At 33.8% G+C, this 17,446-nt stretch overlaps 1 protein-coding gene across 4 annotated transcripts in view; it reads right to left on the bottom strand.

The window, feature by feature from the left end:
• Window positions 1-2,662: 2,662 nt before the first annotated feature.
• Window positions 2,663-17,446, bottom strand: part of LOC149787794 (uncharacterized) — a 49,460-nt gene continuing 34,676 nt past the window's right edge. For all 4 annotated transcript variants that reach the window (XM_089973997.1, XM_089973996.1, XM_089973999.1 and 1 more), the window contains 5 exons: window positions 13,942-14,051; window positions 11,666-11,776; window positions 11,221-11,326; window positions 10,438-10,638; window positions 2,663-6,756 (listed from right to left, as the gene is read on the bottom strand). In XM_089973997.1, coding sequence (XP_089830123.1) covers window positions 6,577-6,756; window positions 10,438-10,638; window positions 11,221-11,326; window positions 11,666-11,776; window positions 13,942-14,051 — 708 coding nt within the window. In that variant the 3' untranslated portion in view covers window positions 2,663-6,576. The remainder of the gene's footprint in view (window positions 6,757-10,437; window positions 10,639-11,220; window positions 11,327-11,665; window positions 11,777-13,941; window positions 14,052-17,446) is intronic.

The following is a 17,446-nucleotide window of genomic DNA, read 5'->3' as shown; positions in this document are numbered from 1 at the left end:
ACATTTTGATCACGTCCCATAAATGTCGTCAAATGATGACATGCACGTGCTACATGATTATTCTCAAAATTCAATAATATATTTTCGGATGGTTTTTGATGTCCATTAATTCTCAGTTAAACTTCAGTAATACCAAGTTTGTCAAATATCATTTTACTGTGTGTTTGTGAGTTTACTCATGCAGTATCTTGGAAAACAACAAATAAATGTCGTGGTGCAGAAACACTTGTTATGTCGCTATCTGCCACGTGAATAAATCATTAGTGGTACTTTGAACACTATCTGTGGTCATCGTCAACCATGTTGATTTACCATCTTGATCCATTAAAGAAATCAATATTAATATCCATGATACTGCCTGTAAATAATCTCTGACAAATAGCAGCTGCTTCATTGATGATTTCTGGGGAATTACTGCCGGCTCAGTTTCCACCAATCAGAATTTCTAATCGTTAAACATCAGCAAGGATGTTGCTGGTACATGGAGTAATAAGACCACTTCCCCTGGTACCTGTATGAACGCCACTTCCAGTGGCGCCTTAGTCAGAACTTGCATCTTGCCATTCTTCTTCTTTGTTACCTGTTGTTTCACCTGCTTTTTTCTTCCCTGCTCTTAATTCTCTTTCTGCTCTTGCTTCTTCGAGTTTCTGCTTCATTTCTTCATCTCTTTGTGTTTTTCCTTGTTTTGCTTGTTCAATATACTCACATACTATCTGTTGAAAAATGTTGAACTGACTAACATCTTTCTCAGATCTGATATGGGGAGTATCAGTAGTGATGCAATATACATCCCTAAACCAATCATCATATTTCAGAGTATCAACATATTCAGGTTTTATATACTCATGTCTATTATGATATCCAAATGTGGCAATCTTAATTGGTCTGGGGTCTTGATAGCGGCAATACCTTCCAGCGTAAATTTATCTATTATCTTGGTTCCAGGTTTTGGTGGTTCAGGTTGTGGTTGAGGAGGTTGCCTAGGTGGTGGTCAAGTTGCTCGAAAATGGCCAGCAATATCAACAGGCAATGTTTCAAGAGCTTTTTGTGATGCCTCAGTTGCTGTAACAATTTTTTTTGTTGTTCAACAACTGTTTTAAATAACTGTTCTGTACCTTCTGTAAATTCCACCTGAGACTCCTGACACACTTCTAGTTGTTGTTTGACAGAATCACAGATGGGAGATATTTCTTAATTGCCTCTAGTCACTGTGAAGCTAGTTTAGCTGTATGAGATTCCATATTTAGCGCTATTATTGATATAATAATGATTTCATTAAGCCATATTACTACAGCAGCAGGGAGGGCAATGACAAATTGTGAGTGTCTGGGTAAATAAATGAGCATGCATAAAAAAACGAAAACATAAACATCAAATATAAAATAACCGAATTAGAGAAGTCTCAGTCAGTTAGAGGCTTCGGTTTGACAATATTGACCTTGTATTTAAATTTCTGTAGTAAGCTTTATTTTCGCGAAATAACTCTCCAAAGAAGTTGAATGATTTGCCATCCTTATTGCTATTCTTCACTCTAAGGATGAATGCACATAAGGTACATTTATTCGGCACGAAAAAGAAAGCTAAACAATAGCCACGGGTAAGCTATTGGTGCTTTTAAAGACAAGATTTTCAAGATGCAGCTAGATATGGTAATAAAATCCCATGCTGATAAGACCATCAGCTCAGGAGAATAGCGACAGTATTTTCAAGATGGTCACCATGGCAAATATACTGTAAACCAGAGGGGTACCATTTTCATTTAGGAACAACTAGACATAATAACTTAGAATCATGACCATAATGTATGTCAAATTTCACAGCAATCCCTTAAAAATAAACATAAGAATTTTTTTTAGTTCACAAGATTCTATCTTACTCACAATGACAGAAAGGTTAGTAGTTTGTGCAGTGATCTGTTGCTATGCACAGCTTCAGAAGATGGCCATATCATATACAAGGTTTATGGTGATATACTGAAAAAGGTGAGACAAGTTGTGTTCAGAATATTTTTGTATACAACCAGCGACAAGACAAAAAGAGCAATAACTTCCCAAAAAAATCACAGGAGCATTCTGATCTGTGAATATGTGCATTTTTGGTTGTTGTTGTTGTTGTTGTTGTGGGGTTTAACGCCATTTTTCAGCATACGATAGGCTATACATGGCGGCCAGTATTAATGGTGGAGGAAGAACCCGAGAAAACCCCGGTAAGAACCACCGACCCACGAGAAGCTACTGGCAAGCTTTCTCACATACCCACATTGGCTGAATCCGAGACTCGAACCGGCGCAGATAGAGGTGAGATGGCAGTGATCCGTAACGGACAGCGCTTTAGACCACTCAGCCACTCGGGGCCCCTGCATTTTTGGATGATGGCTATAATATGTACCTAGTTTCAGAATGATCCATCAAAAATTGCAGGACTAGTTCCATTCACCAGATTCCGTTATACCCTGCATTGAGATCAAAAAGGCAATAACTCTAAAAACAATTGTAGCATTTGTACCAAATTGTGGATTTTAATAGCACTTTAAGCACATTACTGACTATATCACACCAAGGAAATGGAAGCTAAGTGCCTTTCCCAAGGACACACTAAACCAGCTGAATGGGCTGGCTTGGATGTTCTTTGAACCTGTGACAATTGAATTATGAGTCCAACACTCTCCCAAAGAACCTTTACTGCTCAAAACCACATTATATAACTCACAAAGAATATTAAAATAATACAGCTCTTCTGGGAACTTACTGAATAAATATCAAAGGTATATCACAGAATTTAGAATAACTAGAAAAGATGCATATAAGAATTATTTCTTGAGCATTTTAAAAGAACCAGAAACTCTTTAAGGGACAGATACTCTACTTCTGTTTAACTGCTGAGTACTGAAACCATTTGGCATTCTTGGGTGATAAGATTTTCATTTCAGATTAGCCACTGTGATGGCCATGTATGATCAGCACCAATTTCATTGATAGCAAACTAGACGCCATAGAAGATGTCTGGTGAATATCCCATGTCAATATGACCATTCATTCTGGAGAATTAGTGACCAGAATTTCAACATATTCATTGTGGCAACCATTATTGGATGTCTGTGGGGTACCATTTTGATTTAAGACCAATCAAATATCATTTTAAGACTTTTGGTAAAACTCTATGTCAGTGTGACCATCAATACTAGGAGCGGTGATAAGACTTTCATGATTTCTGCCATGGTGGTCATGCTGGATCTCGGACCAATCAGACACAATAATAAGTTATCTGGTGAAAACCCCAAGTCAATATGACTTTTCATTTCGAAAAAGTAGCAGAAATAAGAATTTTACAAAGGGTTTTACAACGCTGAGTAAGAGTGGGCATATCCAATGACAGATTGGCATTATTAATACAAATTTATTTCACAATACTCTGTACCAAATCTGGCCCAGTGGCTTTGTTTTAGAAGAAGTTTAAAATAGCAATTGTTCATGGAAGCATGTCACACAACACACAACATATGATGAATGCATGGCTGTATCTAAACTTTACTTAGACTTTACCCTGATGAGCTTAAAAATATTACTGATGAGATAAAAAATGAACTGAACTGCGAATACTCATAGCAAAATTACAAAAATAAAAGTATTATTGGGTATATTAGGGTATATTATAATTACACTGAAGTAAGATTGCAGTTAATCCAAATGATATGGACCAGCTTTTCCTGTTTCAAAATGAAAGTTCAATGACATATGAGAGACATCGACTTTTAATATAACATAACATGAATACATACCTGCCTAAGCATACTTTTATTAACTGTACAGGACTAGAAAATAAATGGAGTGTGAGTAAATATTCATAAAGACTAGATCTAGGGAATATGGAAAAGGTACAGTACTACCTCCTTATAACAAATGATTTCGGGTCCATTTGATCTGTTCATTATAACAAAACACCAGTTCCCAAAAATTTGTCTTTTTATGTTCTATCATGGTTTATACAGACTCAGAGAGTTGTTTTTTAACATGTATTCAAGGATTTTTACCAGTTTTCAAGGAGTATATTTTCTTAAGGATGTTTAACTTTTTCCATATATTACTGTGTTTATCACCACAAAAATACATATAACACTAATGAGCATATCACTATAATGAATGAACATTACTCCATTTGGTAACTGCCCCTGTTGTGCATCATTTGATCCAACCAATTTGATTCCATTTTGTAATCTTTAAACAAATGATTGAGGAAAATACATAAATAAAAAAATTCTGAATTTAAAGTTTTAATCCATCAGATAAGGAGTGTTAGGAAAAATAAAAATAATGTTTCAGCTAATTTAAGGACTTCTTGTACGATAAAACTAGTGATGACAAAATTTAAGAAGTTTTCAAGACAATCCCTTAAAATTCAAGGATATTTCAAGGCCGTATGAACCATGGATATGGCGTCCAGTTTGGAAGTTTGTTATATCAAGGAATCTGTTCTACTTTAGTCCATGTCATTTGTATGAGATAATAATCTTTATTCCCAGAAATATAGCACCTTGTAAGAAGAAACAAGCAACATTCATGAAATATTAAATATAGAAAAAACTGGCGCTAAGTAAATATGACATTAAACAAAATATATTTCTTATTATATTGTAATAACAAAATTACATGCAAGTCTTGTGACACCCAGAAAAGTTTTACAACATAATCTATCTGACCAATCAAGTGTTACACCTCAGGTATCACACTAACAGATTTGATCCATACATTTTTGACAGCATTGTTTTGCTAAATTGACTTTGAGCAAATCAACTTAATACTGACACCAGAGACATGTACAGCACAGAGATTGGTAACTCTCCACCCGGTCTTTTCCTTTCAAAAGATGTTGGTAACATGACGTGACAGTAAATTAACCATGAGCAATAACAGGGCAGCTATATTGTAAGTCTACTGCAAGAACAGGCATCTTGAAATTGGGATGTGAAATTCAGTTCAATATTATTATTCAGTGATATCTATTGCATATATCATTGATAATTAACATTTAAAAAAACTGCATTATCATTGTATCTTTTCTCTTTAATTTTGTGACATTTCAGTATGCGAGTGACAAGTCCAAGGGGTTGGTGTGACATGAATAGTCAAAATTGGTGGACTATATCTCCAATGCCTATTTTTAATGCATTTCTTCACCTTGCGTTAAATCATGCCATATTTGTTATCATTTAAAAAATTTCAGCCAATTGCTCAAGTTTAGGAAATTCGAATTTCAATATTAGAGGTCATATCTAAGGTTTAAACACAAGCATAAAATTCTGTCTCTGAAATAACTTGAACTACTTTTCTGCTGCAACTTTTAAAGAATATACCAGTTGCACTTTTTATTCATTTCTTCATCTTGTATTAAACCTAGTCATATTTGATACCACTTAAAAGTTAAATACATTTTTTGCTGATTGCACAAGCTTTAGGAAATTAATTTGACTTTTAAAATGAGGCTTAAACACAAGTACACAATTTTGTCTTTAAATAACTTGTACCTCTTTTCCACTGCAACTGTGCTTTATTTATACATTTCTTCATCTTCCATTACATTAAGTCATATTTGGTATCATTTAAAAGCTAAATAAATTTTCTGCTGATTGCACAAGCTTTAGAAAAGCATATTAATTGTAAAGGCCATATTCAATGTTTAATGACAGCGTGTAAGGTCTAAACAGGAGCAAACATCTCACATCTCTAATGATAATGATCTGATAACAATGTGTGAAACAGTGCTGCAATGTGTCATCAAAAATCTGTATCAATCTGTATTTATTAAATATCATCAATTTTTTTACATTTAAAACCTCATTACTGTTAAAAAATTTACTTTTAAAACAGCTTGTTAAAGAATGATCACCTGTTCACTAATGCACACAAAGTTACCTGTAGTTTACATCCATAACTCATTAACCACTGCAATCATCAATGGCCCCTCACCTGAACACTCAAGATATCAGCATCCTTATTTGCATACAAAATGGGTGCCACTAGAGAGTATGTGTGTGTGTGTGTGGGGGGGGGAGTAACCAATCTCTGTTATATATTTTTCAACTCACATAATACTGTGATACCTGTCTCAGTGGATATCTCAATATAAATGACAATTGCACAACTGCTCCTTAAAAACAACATGCATAAATCAGTGTTCTTCATTTAAACTTATATTTCAATTCCCAGTAAATCTGCTTGAGTGTCCTTTATGAATAGGCATCAAGGAAAATGGAAGACAATTTTTCAAATGAAGGGCATATTATTGGAAACTTATATCCAATATAAAAACACGAGAATTCGGATGATAAACAGATACACTGTGCATATCTGAATCTCTAATAAGAATGTTTTCATGCTTCAAATGCATTACAAGTTTTTATTGGAAGTCTTTGGGGTTGTAAGCTAAACCGATGATACACCCAGGTGTTAAATACAGCAGATAATGACCCTGAAAATAAATAAGGTGTGATAATGATATCTCTAATCAAATAAATTAAATATTAAATAAGTAAATAATTTAAATACAGTAAAGGAACTCGAAGACTTGTCCCTCTGTAACTCAGTTGATGGCTAGAAAATGCATAAAGTCATGTTTATTCTCAAGAGGTGTTCTTGTTGGTCGACCAAGGTCCTTGCGTCCACCTTTAGAAACTTTGATTTCGAGAAAAACAGGACCTGTCATGGACTTCATTTTACTAACAGCTTCAGCCACTTCTTCCTCATTCACTGCAAGTAGTGCCTGTAAAAATCAAACAATCAAGAAGCTAATTACAGGAACTGATATTCTCTGTTTATCATTGGAAGTAGATAAGTATGGTTTAGAAGTGGAAATGGTTAGACCGTAACGGTGATGTATTAAAAGAGCAAAGAAAATGGAAGACACTTCTGAACACTGATAATTAAATCAAGATGAGATCTAATCAGTATAAAATTCCATGCAAAACATGGATCCAACATTCAGTGACCATATCTCCAAAAAACAATGACTCGTAATGTCGATACTCAAATTCTGTTGAAGTATCAGTATAGGTATCCACCAACTTAAGCAAAAACACGACTTCACATTATGGCGATTTCATAAGAATTTAATTTAAGTGTTTTAGTGAGGACTACAAATTAATGAATTTTATTTTTCTAAAAAAAAAAAATCATGATTTGTAAATGGCTAAAGTGAATAGTATTCAAGTTCAATGAATTACATATTTTGCAATGAAACTTACTGGAAGTGAAACCAAAACTTTTGAGTTATGCAACCATTCTTGGAAACACAACCATCACCTAAGTTGGGGGTTAGATGTATAAAACTGCAAAAAAAAATTCTTGTATAGAACAAAGGCCACAATTCTACTAAATGCTGATGCAGAATGAACAATGAAAATTCAAATGAAGTCGAGGTTTCAACGACATAAAGCTGCCTATTAAATTTGGTTCAAAGGCAAGAGAAATTACAGAAATTACTTTGCAGAAGGGAAAATGGGCAAGTTCAACAATTATGAACCATAACTCTGCTAAAAGATGATATCAAATTTGAAAACTTTACAATTATATTCAGCTGAGGTCTAATTAATATCAAGCTGCCTACAATTTTTTTTTAAAAATCCAATAAAGGTAAATAAACAATAAATGCAATTCATGTGCATTAACAAAAGTGGCTGACAATCGGGTGTAATTCTGCTAAATGATGCATAATGCTGACAAAAAAGAACTTGTGGTATACCAAAAAATTTGGCTGAAATTTAATTACAGTTAACCTAGTTATTGTGCAGAATGCAAGTGAATTAGACTGACAACTAAGGGCATTAACTCCATTAAATAATGACACAGAATGATAATGATCACACTCAGCAAAGGTGCCATCAATATCAAGCTGTTGAAATCTGATAAATAAAGGAGTTCTTGTACAGAAATGAAAAGGATGGGTCCATCAATTGGAATGCTGACACTCAAATTCAAGAGGCATCATCAATATCAAGCTCATACAAACTTTCATGCCTTCAGGGTCTTAAATAATTTAGTGCCAGAGGATCCTTAAGTGTTTTTTAAGTTTGTAAGGAAAATTACTACAGGGAGTAAACAGTCAAGTGCAAACAATAATTTACATCACCAAAAAATCAGACAGAGAATTTTAAAAAATCTTTTGCTTACACCAGTCCAGTTTTATGGAACAGTTTGTAGCATGACTTGTGATTATGATTTTTAACATAGCTTTAACAATTTTTCAGTCATATCGTTATGATGTCTGCTACGATGTCTGCAGGGTGGCAGTTTAAAGTGATGTATAGCACTGGGGCATCATGCCACAGACATGTAGCATGATGTCCCACCCAGTCACATTATCCTGACACCAGGCTGACCAGTCCTAACACTAACCTCTTAATGACGAGCGCCAAGCAAGGCAGCTGTTAGTACCATTTTTGTAAGTCTTTGGTATGACACAGCTGGGGATCGAACCCACAACCTCCCGCTTCCGAGGCGGATGCTCTAACCACTAGGCCACCAGAGTGGTAGTGCAGCATGTATTAAACATGTATAATATTTTATGATTTGAAGAAACCATGTCTCGATAGATGTTTTAATCAGCACTATGGATTTTATGACTGCATAACATTTGTAAGTGGCACATGTGATACACCTTTGTGACATAGTATTTTAACCTTTAATAATTTGTATTCTGTTATAATTGTTTCTTTTATGCTGTAGATGTCAACCTTGTAGATTTTTACTAATTATAGCTGTTACAAATGTGTTTCAACTGCAGGGCTAGAATGTAAACATTCTATTAGCTAATTTATCACCCTGGGTAAATAAAGGATATTATTTTTCATTATTATTATTAGTATTGTTACCATTTTAATTTAGGACAAACAAGGCATCTTAAGAAGTCTTCTGGTGAAAACCCCAGTCTGATATGACTTTCTGTTAACGTGAAGTAGCAATAATAAGATTTTCAAGACAGCAACCAAGGTGGCCATATTGTACATCTGATTGACACCATTTTCATTTAGAACCAAGATATCATAAGAGGTCTATTAATGAAAACCTCATGCTGATATGTTGTTGTCTTTGTTATTGGGTTTAATGTCATTTTTCAGCACAAGATAGGCTATACATGGCTGCCAATATAAATGGTGGAGGAAGAACACAGGAAGACCCTGGAAAGAACCACTGACCCACGAGAAGCTACTGGCAAGCTTTTTCATGTACCCACATTGGCCAAGCCAAAGACTTGAACCCACACAGACAGAGGTGAGATGGCAGTGATCTGTAATGGTGAGCACTTAAGACCACTCAGCCACTCAGGGCCCCCATGTCGATATGAACATCCATTCAGGAGAAGCAGAGACAAAATATTCAAGCTGGCTGCCTGTGGACACCATATTTAGTGTCTGAGCAGCACTATTTTCATTTGGTTCCACTTTATAATTTTCTAATTTGCACTGGGTTCGACTTTTAAAGAACAAAACATTTCCCAGATTTTCCTCACTGGTAATCCTGGCTACTTAAATAAGACCTTGGATATCTAAGGTATTGCTAAAAGTACTTCTGAATTCTTTTTTTTGTTGTATGATTGACAGGTGTAACATGGGTTGAAGAGTATACAGCTTGGCCTTCCTTCAGCTGTACACCTATCAAAAGACTGCTAGGTCATTTTCACCCCCTGGGTTTCAAAGGTCAATTGGAAAAAATGAGCCTATAACTTATTTTACTTTTTAAATAATTTATAAATCATTGTTTGCACTTTCAAAGCTGGTATTGCCATTCTGGCAAAATTGATTTGTTCTGTTTTAATAACTGTTAAAGCTAAGGGTTATTCCATTTTAAACATATATGGTACCCAGAAAAGGCAGTTTGTTTAAAATATATGCCAGGGTACTTTGATTTCACAGTGTTCATATTAAATGATAAGAAATTTTAAATGCATCTGTGGGTGGGTACCCCACTTTAAAAGTGCCTTCCCTGGGTCCCATGTATTTTTTAATGGAACAGCCCTAATGTACTCTGGACCAGTTCCAACTAATTTTTCAAGCAAACAGGAGCTGCCATTCTGATCAGCTGTCTGCTATAGACAGTGCATAATTTCCATAATTACCATAAGCAAAGAAATATCAACCCCAGTGCATGAAAGTAGCAAATAGGTATGCCAACATTCTCTCCAATATGCATATTGCAAATTCACCTTCTACTTGTCACTCTTTCAAAAGGATGTAAAACTGAACAGTGGAATCTTTAGGACCAACTAGACCATGGGATGAATGTTTGGGTAAAGTTTAATGGCAATCATCCAAGTCATGTAGCAGGAGTATTGATCAGAAACTTTGCTAACAAATGGATGATGGATGACAGACCATCCCATAAGCTCTTCTGGTCTATAATTAATAAAGGTAAATATCAACAAGTAACTTTCACTTTCTCCCCATACCTCTTTATAACCACATCCCAAAACTACTGCTCCAAATGAGAATCCTGTGTGGTTTGCAGCATTAGTTGGTTGTCCTCCCACAGAGTCGTGGGCTCCATTGTTAATAAGGATGTGCTTGTAGTTTGTTGGACCTCCTTGACCAATGGTGGCCATATTTCCCATGTGCATAATGGCTGCTCCATCACCATCAAGGCAGAATACCTGACAGAAAAGAATCAGCAATATTGCAGTGACAAATATTTTCAAAAAATCCTATTCAGTCATCATATTCTGCAGGGGAAGCTACTAAATTCTCAAACTCGGCCTTTTGTCAATTTGATGATTCAGAAGTTGTGTTGAGAGGATTTTGAGAAAAAGTTATTTAAAAGATTTTTCTATTATTTAACTAATGGCAACCAAATTTGATAGTTGATTTAACATCAATGGAATTAATTTTAATGAGCTTCAAGACGGTATGCTTTGTTTCAAATTTATTTTAAATTCTTGTTGAGTGGTTTTTGAGAAAAAGTTGTAAATAACAACTATGAACAGATGATGTATAATGGATAACAGACAATGCAATACAGGTGATCAACCATACATGAACTCACTTAGCCTTAGGGTCAATAGCCAAAAATGGGCTATGGTCCAAACAAAATTTACTTACCTAAAATTGCAACAAAAAAAACATGCAAAACACGTTTTATCATTTTATCTAACACCCAAATTAATATACATTTTCAGTGTTTTGAAGTAAATATTCCAGGATACAGGATCAAATCTTTAGATTCTGCTGTGTATTACCTGTCTTTTTGGCTTTGATAACGCTATTCCCAGAGCAATGGATGAAGCATGGCCCATCGATCCCACAGTCAGGAAGTCTTTCTCATGCCCCATGTTTTTCTGTACCCTGCAAGTAAACAAAGTTAGAGAAACTACCATATCCAAGTCATCTCTGTAAAATAAATTATAAATGGGTCATTTCCATCTAACGAAAAAAATTGGTAAATGTAACAATTGTAATGAAAACTTATTGAAAATTTACTTCAAGTTATTTTCTCTCAAGAACAGGTTTTAATATCACCCAGGCAAACATTTTATCTGGTTTCCTTTTACACAGGTGAATTGAATTTCTGTAGATTTGTCTAACAATGATGACTATAACGACCACTTTTAATGTCAAGCTTTAACAGATTCATTAGCAACACAATTACTCCTTCCAATTTCCCATTTTATTCCCTGTAATTACCTGTACTCATATAATTCCCGAGACAGCATGCCAGTTGTGCTGACCACAACATCCCTGTTGTCAAGACCATCAACAATGATCTTCAAGGCACTCTCTCGGGTCAGGGGAAAACTACAAGCAATACAAAAAAGGTATATTCAGCAATGATTTTCGAGGATTCTCTTAGGTAAGGGAGAACTAAATGGGATTAATGTATATTCAAACTGACTCAGTAGCTTTGACTCAAACCTTATATCTCTGAATAAAATTAAGTTTCTTGTTAACTTTGAGTGTGCTAATAAGTGGTCAGTGCAAGTCTTAATACATGGTACTAATTGCCAGTTAACAATTGATTTTGCACTGCATATATGAATACCATGATTTCAAATTTATCTAGCTGCTTTTTAAATTCTCGATGACCAATTTTTTTTTCTACTGATGTTATCCTTCAGTTAGACTCAGTTAATGCATGACAATAATAAAATCTTTTTCTAAACCTTTAGACAGAGAAGATATATAGTATGAACACTGTATCAGTGATATACCACGAGATGTCTACATTTTTCATTAAAGGGAAACGAGGCTTGCCGAGTTTCCTTTTAATGAAAAATTTATACAATGCGTGGTATATCACTGATACAGCATACATACTGTGCATATATTTTATTTATATCACATACTAATACGTATATTTGACCTCTGAATGGAGTTAAGATTTACTACAGGAAGCTGTATATTGACAGAGTGACTGAACTCCTCACATCCCCGAGTGTGTCCACTACAAACTGTAGTTCTATGCCTTTTGTGGCTATTCACAATCACCTTTGCATATTGAAAAGTTGATTGTTTTCTTATTTTAGTTTCTATTTTTACTTACATTGATCAAATCAATATAATACACACTTATGATTTAAACATGAAAGATAGTTTTAATGATAAAAGTAGAGCACTATAAACACTTGGTTACCTACGCCATTCACATAAACGCTTTGTCATTCATGTACCGGAAATGGAAATTGATGTAGAATAGAAACTATATGAAATGATGAACCAACAAGAGGTAATTAAAATATTTTAATATATTTACAGTTGAACTAAGTCATCATTCTGCTTTAGTAACAGTACCACCAACACAAAACTATCTCTCTCTCTGATCTGTTCGACTTTAAATCTCTCTCTCTCTCTCTCTCTCTCTCTCATCCTTTGGTCAGTTTGACTTAACTTTTACCATCATTCATAAGTCCAGAGACATTCTGGGATGGCACAAACGAAAATCCTCTATGCTCGTCATTTCATAGTTTTTAGCCCATTATCTTGTTACGATGGTCCACAGAGAGAGAGACCCTGGACATTTTAACATTTAATTAATAATAATTGATTTTTAGAACATTATAGTATGTTTAACAAACAACAACAAAACATTACATACATCGCATTATGTGTACCAAGTAACCAGGAAATTTACCATATGTTGACATGGTTTGCAACCTTGTATCATTGATAAACACTGTAGGTAAATCCCAAGGAAAGTGCAAACATATCATTACAATGAATCATATACTTGTGGGTTACTTGGTGTAATTTCTATTTCAATGTCTTAATCCAGCCCAAATTCCTTTTCTTTCTCACTGCACATTTCTGTGTAGTTTGTCCTTTATGCATGAGAGGGGAGGGGGAACAGAAAGCAGAAAGGATTGTAATGAAAATGTATACCATATTAAATTCACTTAAAAACGGGGATTATTAATACTTTTTATCGTTATTTTCATATGTCACTAATGGTTAATGTGTGGAAATTAATCACTGATCTAGAATCAACTGCAGACACTCGCAAGAATGTTTATATATGTGTATTATTGCATCATGGGTGGATCACAATTTGATATACCAATAGTATTGGTATATCAAACTGCTTTATACCAACACTTTAAATGCCATGTTATTTTTAAGATATATATATATATATATATATATATATATATATATATATATATATATATATATATATATATATATAACTTATGCTCAATTTACCAACTATATAATCTTTAAAATTCTATAGATATAATTTTTAATCAATTTACCAACTACAAAATCCTTAAAATTGAATACATATAATTCCTGCTCAAATGGCCAAGTATAAAATCTTTAAAATTGGACATATAATTTCTGATTAATATACCAACAATAAAATCTTTAAAATTGTATATATATAATTTCTGCTCAAATTGCCAACTACAAAATGATGTAAAAAGTACCATGTTATAAAAATAGGTTTATTAACTATATAAGCATACTCAAGGGTTTTCCCCTTTTTCAGTTTATAGGGCAGGAATGTCTGTCTCTTGACCAGGAAAGCAAATGGTCCTTTGGACAAATCCATGTAGTGTTTTGCACTCTGTACAGCCTGAAACAGACATACATATGAACAAATATAACTCTGCTTAACAAAAATCCTACAAAGATTTTATGCTTGAAAATAATTATGTTTCCTTGTTTCTGAAAAAGAAAATCCACAATATAACGTTTTCTAAGAGTAAACAAAAAGAAACTCCATTTATTTGTAAGTGACAAAGCAAAGTTACTAAACACAGAATGGACCATTGCTTCTTAGGTAACAAAACAAGAGACCCAACTCAGTGGCTGAGGACTAATATGCCCAACTTAAAATGGTGAGAGAGAATTTTTGGCTCAACTGAATTTCTGGTAGGTGAGTGCCGACTCAGGGTTGACCAGTGTTATTCTTTAATGAAAATTATGTTCTATCAAGAATTAGGCAGACTCTGTTCAATGAAAGTCTATATTTTCTGTCAGAAGTTTGTTTTCCATTTAATCTGCTCATAAAAATACTTTGCTCATGTTCATCAATACTAATGAATGTTTACCAGATACAGAGCAGACTGGTTTCATTTTGTAATTATTATTGAATAGTCACAGAATACGTTCTGGAAAGTAACCTTTCACATGATCAAATTTGGGTTCCTAACATTGTCATTTTTATGTCTCTATAACTGCTAATTAAGTAAGAGTTTATTGTGAGTGTGAAAAATGTAGTATTTTCCTGATTAGGTATGTGGACATGTACAGACTTTTCAACCCTGCAACTTCACTTAAGACTGGCATCTGCCTACAGTATTCACATGCTTTCTTATTTGTTTGTACCCTCTATCAACTTCAAAAACAAACAGCTTCAAAGAGATAAAAAATAGACTAAACTAATTATTTCGTTCATCAATTTATAATTTCTAACCTCACTGTCACTAGGGGGTCCCAAACACTGTCAGCTTGTTGGAATTTTGAATCGCGCTGGAGTTTTTGTAAAGTTATACTGTCACCATATCTGCATGGACAGTTTTATGTTTTCCCTATCTTGGATAATCTCAATAATTTCATAAATTTTGGAGTTACATCTCTTTTAACACATGTATACAAAAGATCCTCCTTTTTATTTGTTCAACATTTAAATTATACATTGCAAATATTTAAGCAAAATGACACAGTCTTTACTAAAATGGACAATTCTAGAAACCAGAAATGGACAGTGAGCAGTCTGTCTACTTGTTTACATTTAGAGCTTCTGTTTATTTTGAAATGCAAATAAGTTAATAATGTTAAGGGCCCAATAGCGGCAATCAGGTTAGAAATTAAAAACTGTTGAATGAAATGACTAAGTTTGGTCCATTTTTTATATACTTCATGTTTTTCATTTTTAAAATCTGGGTGTTGATTAGATATCTGCTTATAGTATTCAAATATTTTCCTATTTGTTTGTACCCCTCTACCAACTTGTAAAATAAACAGCATCAAGGACATAAAAAGTACACAAAACTTAATCATTTTTATTCATCAGTTTCTAACCTCTGCCAGCTTGTTGGCATTTTCAATCAAGCAGGAGTTTTTAAAGTAAAACTGTCACCATATCTGCATGGACAGATCTATGTTTTCAAGCTCATCATCTTGGATAATCTCAATAATTCTGTAAAGTTTGGAGTTACATCTCTTTTAACACATGTATACAACAGAACCACCTTTTTATTTACTAATTTGTTTTAGAAATATTAAAACTAGAATTTGCAAATACTGGATGCAAATGACAGTCTTTTCTAAAATGGACTATTCTAGAAACCAGAAAGGGACAGTGAGCAGTCTGTCTACTTGTTTACAATGAGAGCTTTTGTTTATTTTGAAATAAAAATAAGTTGACAGTGTTAAGGACCCCCTGGTGACAATCAAGTTAGAAATTATAAACTCATAAATGAAACGACTGAGTTTTGTGCATTTTTTATAATATCCTTGATGTTTTTTATTTTTAAAATTGGTATGGGGGTACAAACACATGGGAGTGTGCATGAATAATGTAACAGTCAAATGCAAAAACAGCTGATTAAAAAAATCTAGGTCAATAGGATACATTGTGAACAAATTTCCTCCAGTACTGTTGACTGCATATGGCTATATTTAACAGCAGATCAATACTGTTGACTACATATTGCTATATTTGTCAACAGATGAACACTGTTGATACCACAGGTTATATCTGACCCCAGAGCAACACAGCTGACTGCATATGGCTATATTTGACAGAGATCAACACAATTTGTTCAAATCAGAATATGCCTAAGGCCAGGATACCTTCAGGTAAATTTAATCTAATTTTGTTGAATGTTTTTTTTAAAAAGAAGTCACTTATAGACTTTTCTATTTTTAGTAATGTGGCCATATCATTTTTATAAATCTGAAAGCCCTATCTGCCATGATTCTTTCTGTTAAATTGAATTATATTCTGCTAAGCAGTTCTAAGAAGCCATTTAAATGGGTTTTTTTTACTTTTTTTAGCAGTGGCCATATTTGATAGGTCAGAATCATTTGTATAACATTAAAAACCTTGCAAACCAGAATATTTTCTTTCCAATTTCATAAAAGAAGTATTAGCAAAAGTGTTAAAGGTCTTTCTATTTTCAGAATTGGTCATCAGTCCATTTGTAAAAGTCCTTCATACCAAGATCATACCATGGTACTTTCAGTAAAATCTGGTGATATCTGGTTGAATGCTGTTCCACAGTTTTTTTAAGATGCTGTTCAAGATTTTTCTAACTTCAGTAATGATGGACATGTTGAAAGTGAATCAGCATCATCTGTAAAAATTGTGAAAGCCATTATGTCAGAGTGTTGCCAAATTTGGTCAAATTCTGTCACCTGGTGTTTGAAAAAGGTCATTTAAAGATTGTTCTATATTTAGTATAGTAAAACCTGTCACACTTACATTTTTTTTGTCGCAAGATTTACTTCCAGCTGTTTTCAATCAGTCAACATACTGTTAAAGACCAACAGCAAATGAATATTTTCAAACTATTTAGTCAATAAAGTAAAATGCAAACTTTCCCTTTCGTGCTTTAATTGCATCTAACCAGCAATCAGTGATTCTAATGTACCAAGAATGAATGATGTCACGCCTTTGTCATCCGGAATCATTGTTAGGTCTTTGTTATTTACTGATTATGAGTGGCATGTAACTATCAAGCTTTTGTTACCAGACACCTTTGTTGTTACACCTTTGTTACTTAAATGACCACCACTGTTTATCTGGCTTAGGCATGCCAAGTGATAAAAGTGTTATAATTGAGATGATTTTCTCTGGCAGACCACACTAATCAAATGAATTAAATATTAAACAAAGGATTTTAAAACAAAGCCTTTGAAATATAAAGCAATTAGGAATCTGGCTAGGGAAATTAAAAGGAGACATTCTAACAAACAATCTTTACTTATTTGGAACTGTTGTCTCTAGAACTGTGTGAATAC

The sequence above is a fragment of the Sinohyriopsis cumingii genome, chromosome 11 (assembly GCF_028554795.1).
Source record: "Sinohyriopsis cumingii isolate HCF-2022 chromosome 11, ASM2855479v2, whole genome shotgun sequence".
Classification (NCBI taxonomy): Eukaryota; Metazoa; Mollusca; class Bivalvia; order Unionida; family Unionidae; genus Sinohyriopsis; species Sinohyriopsis cumingii.
This window is presented reverse-complemented; position numbering and strand designations above follow the sequence as displayed.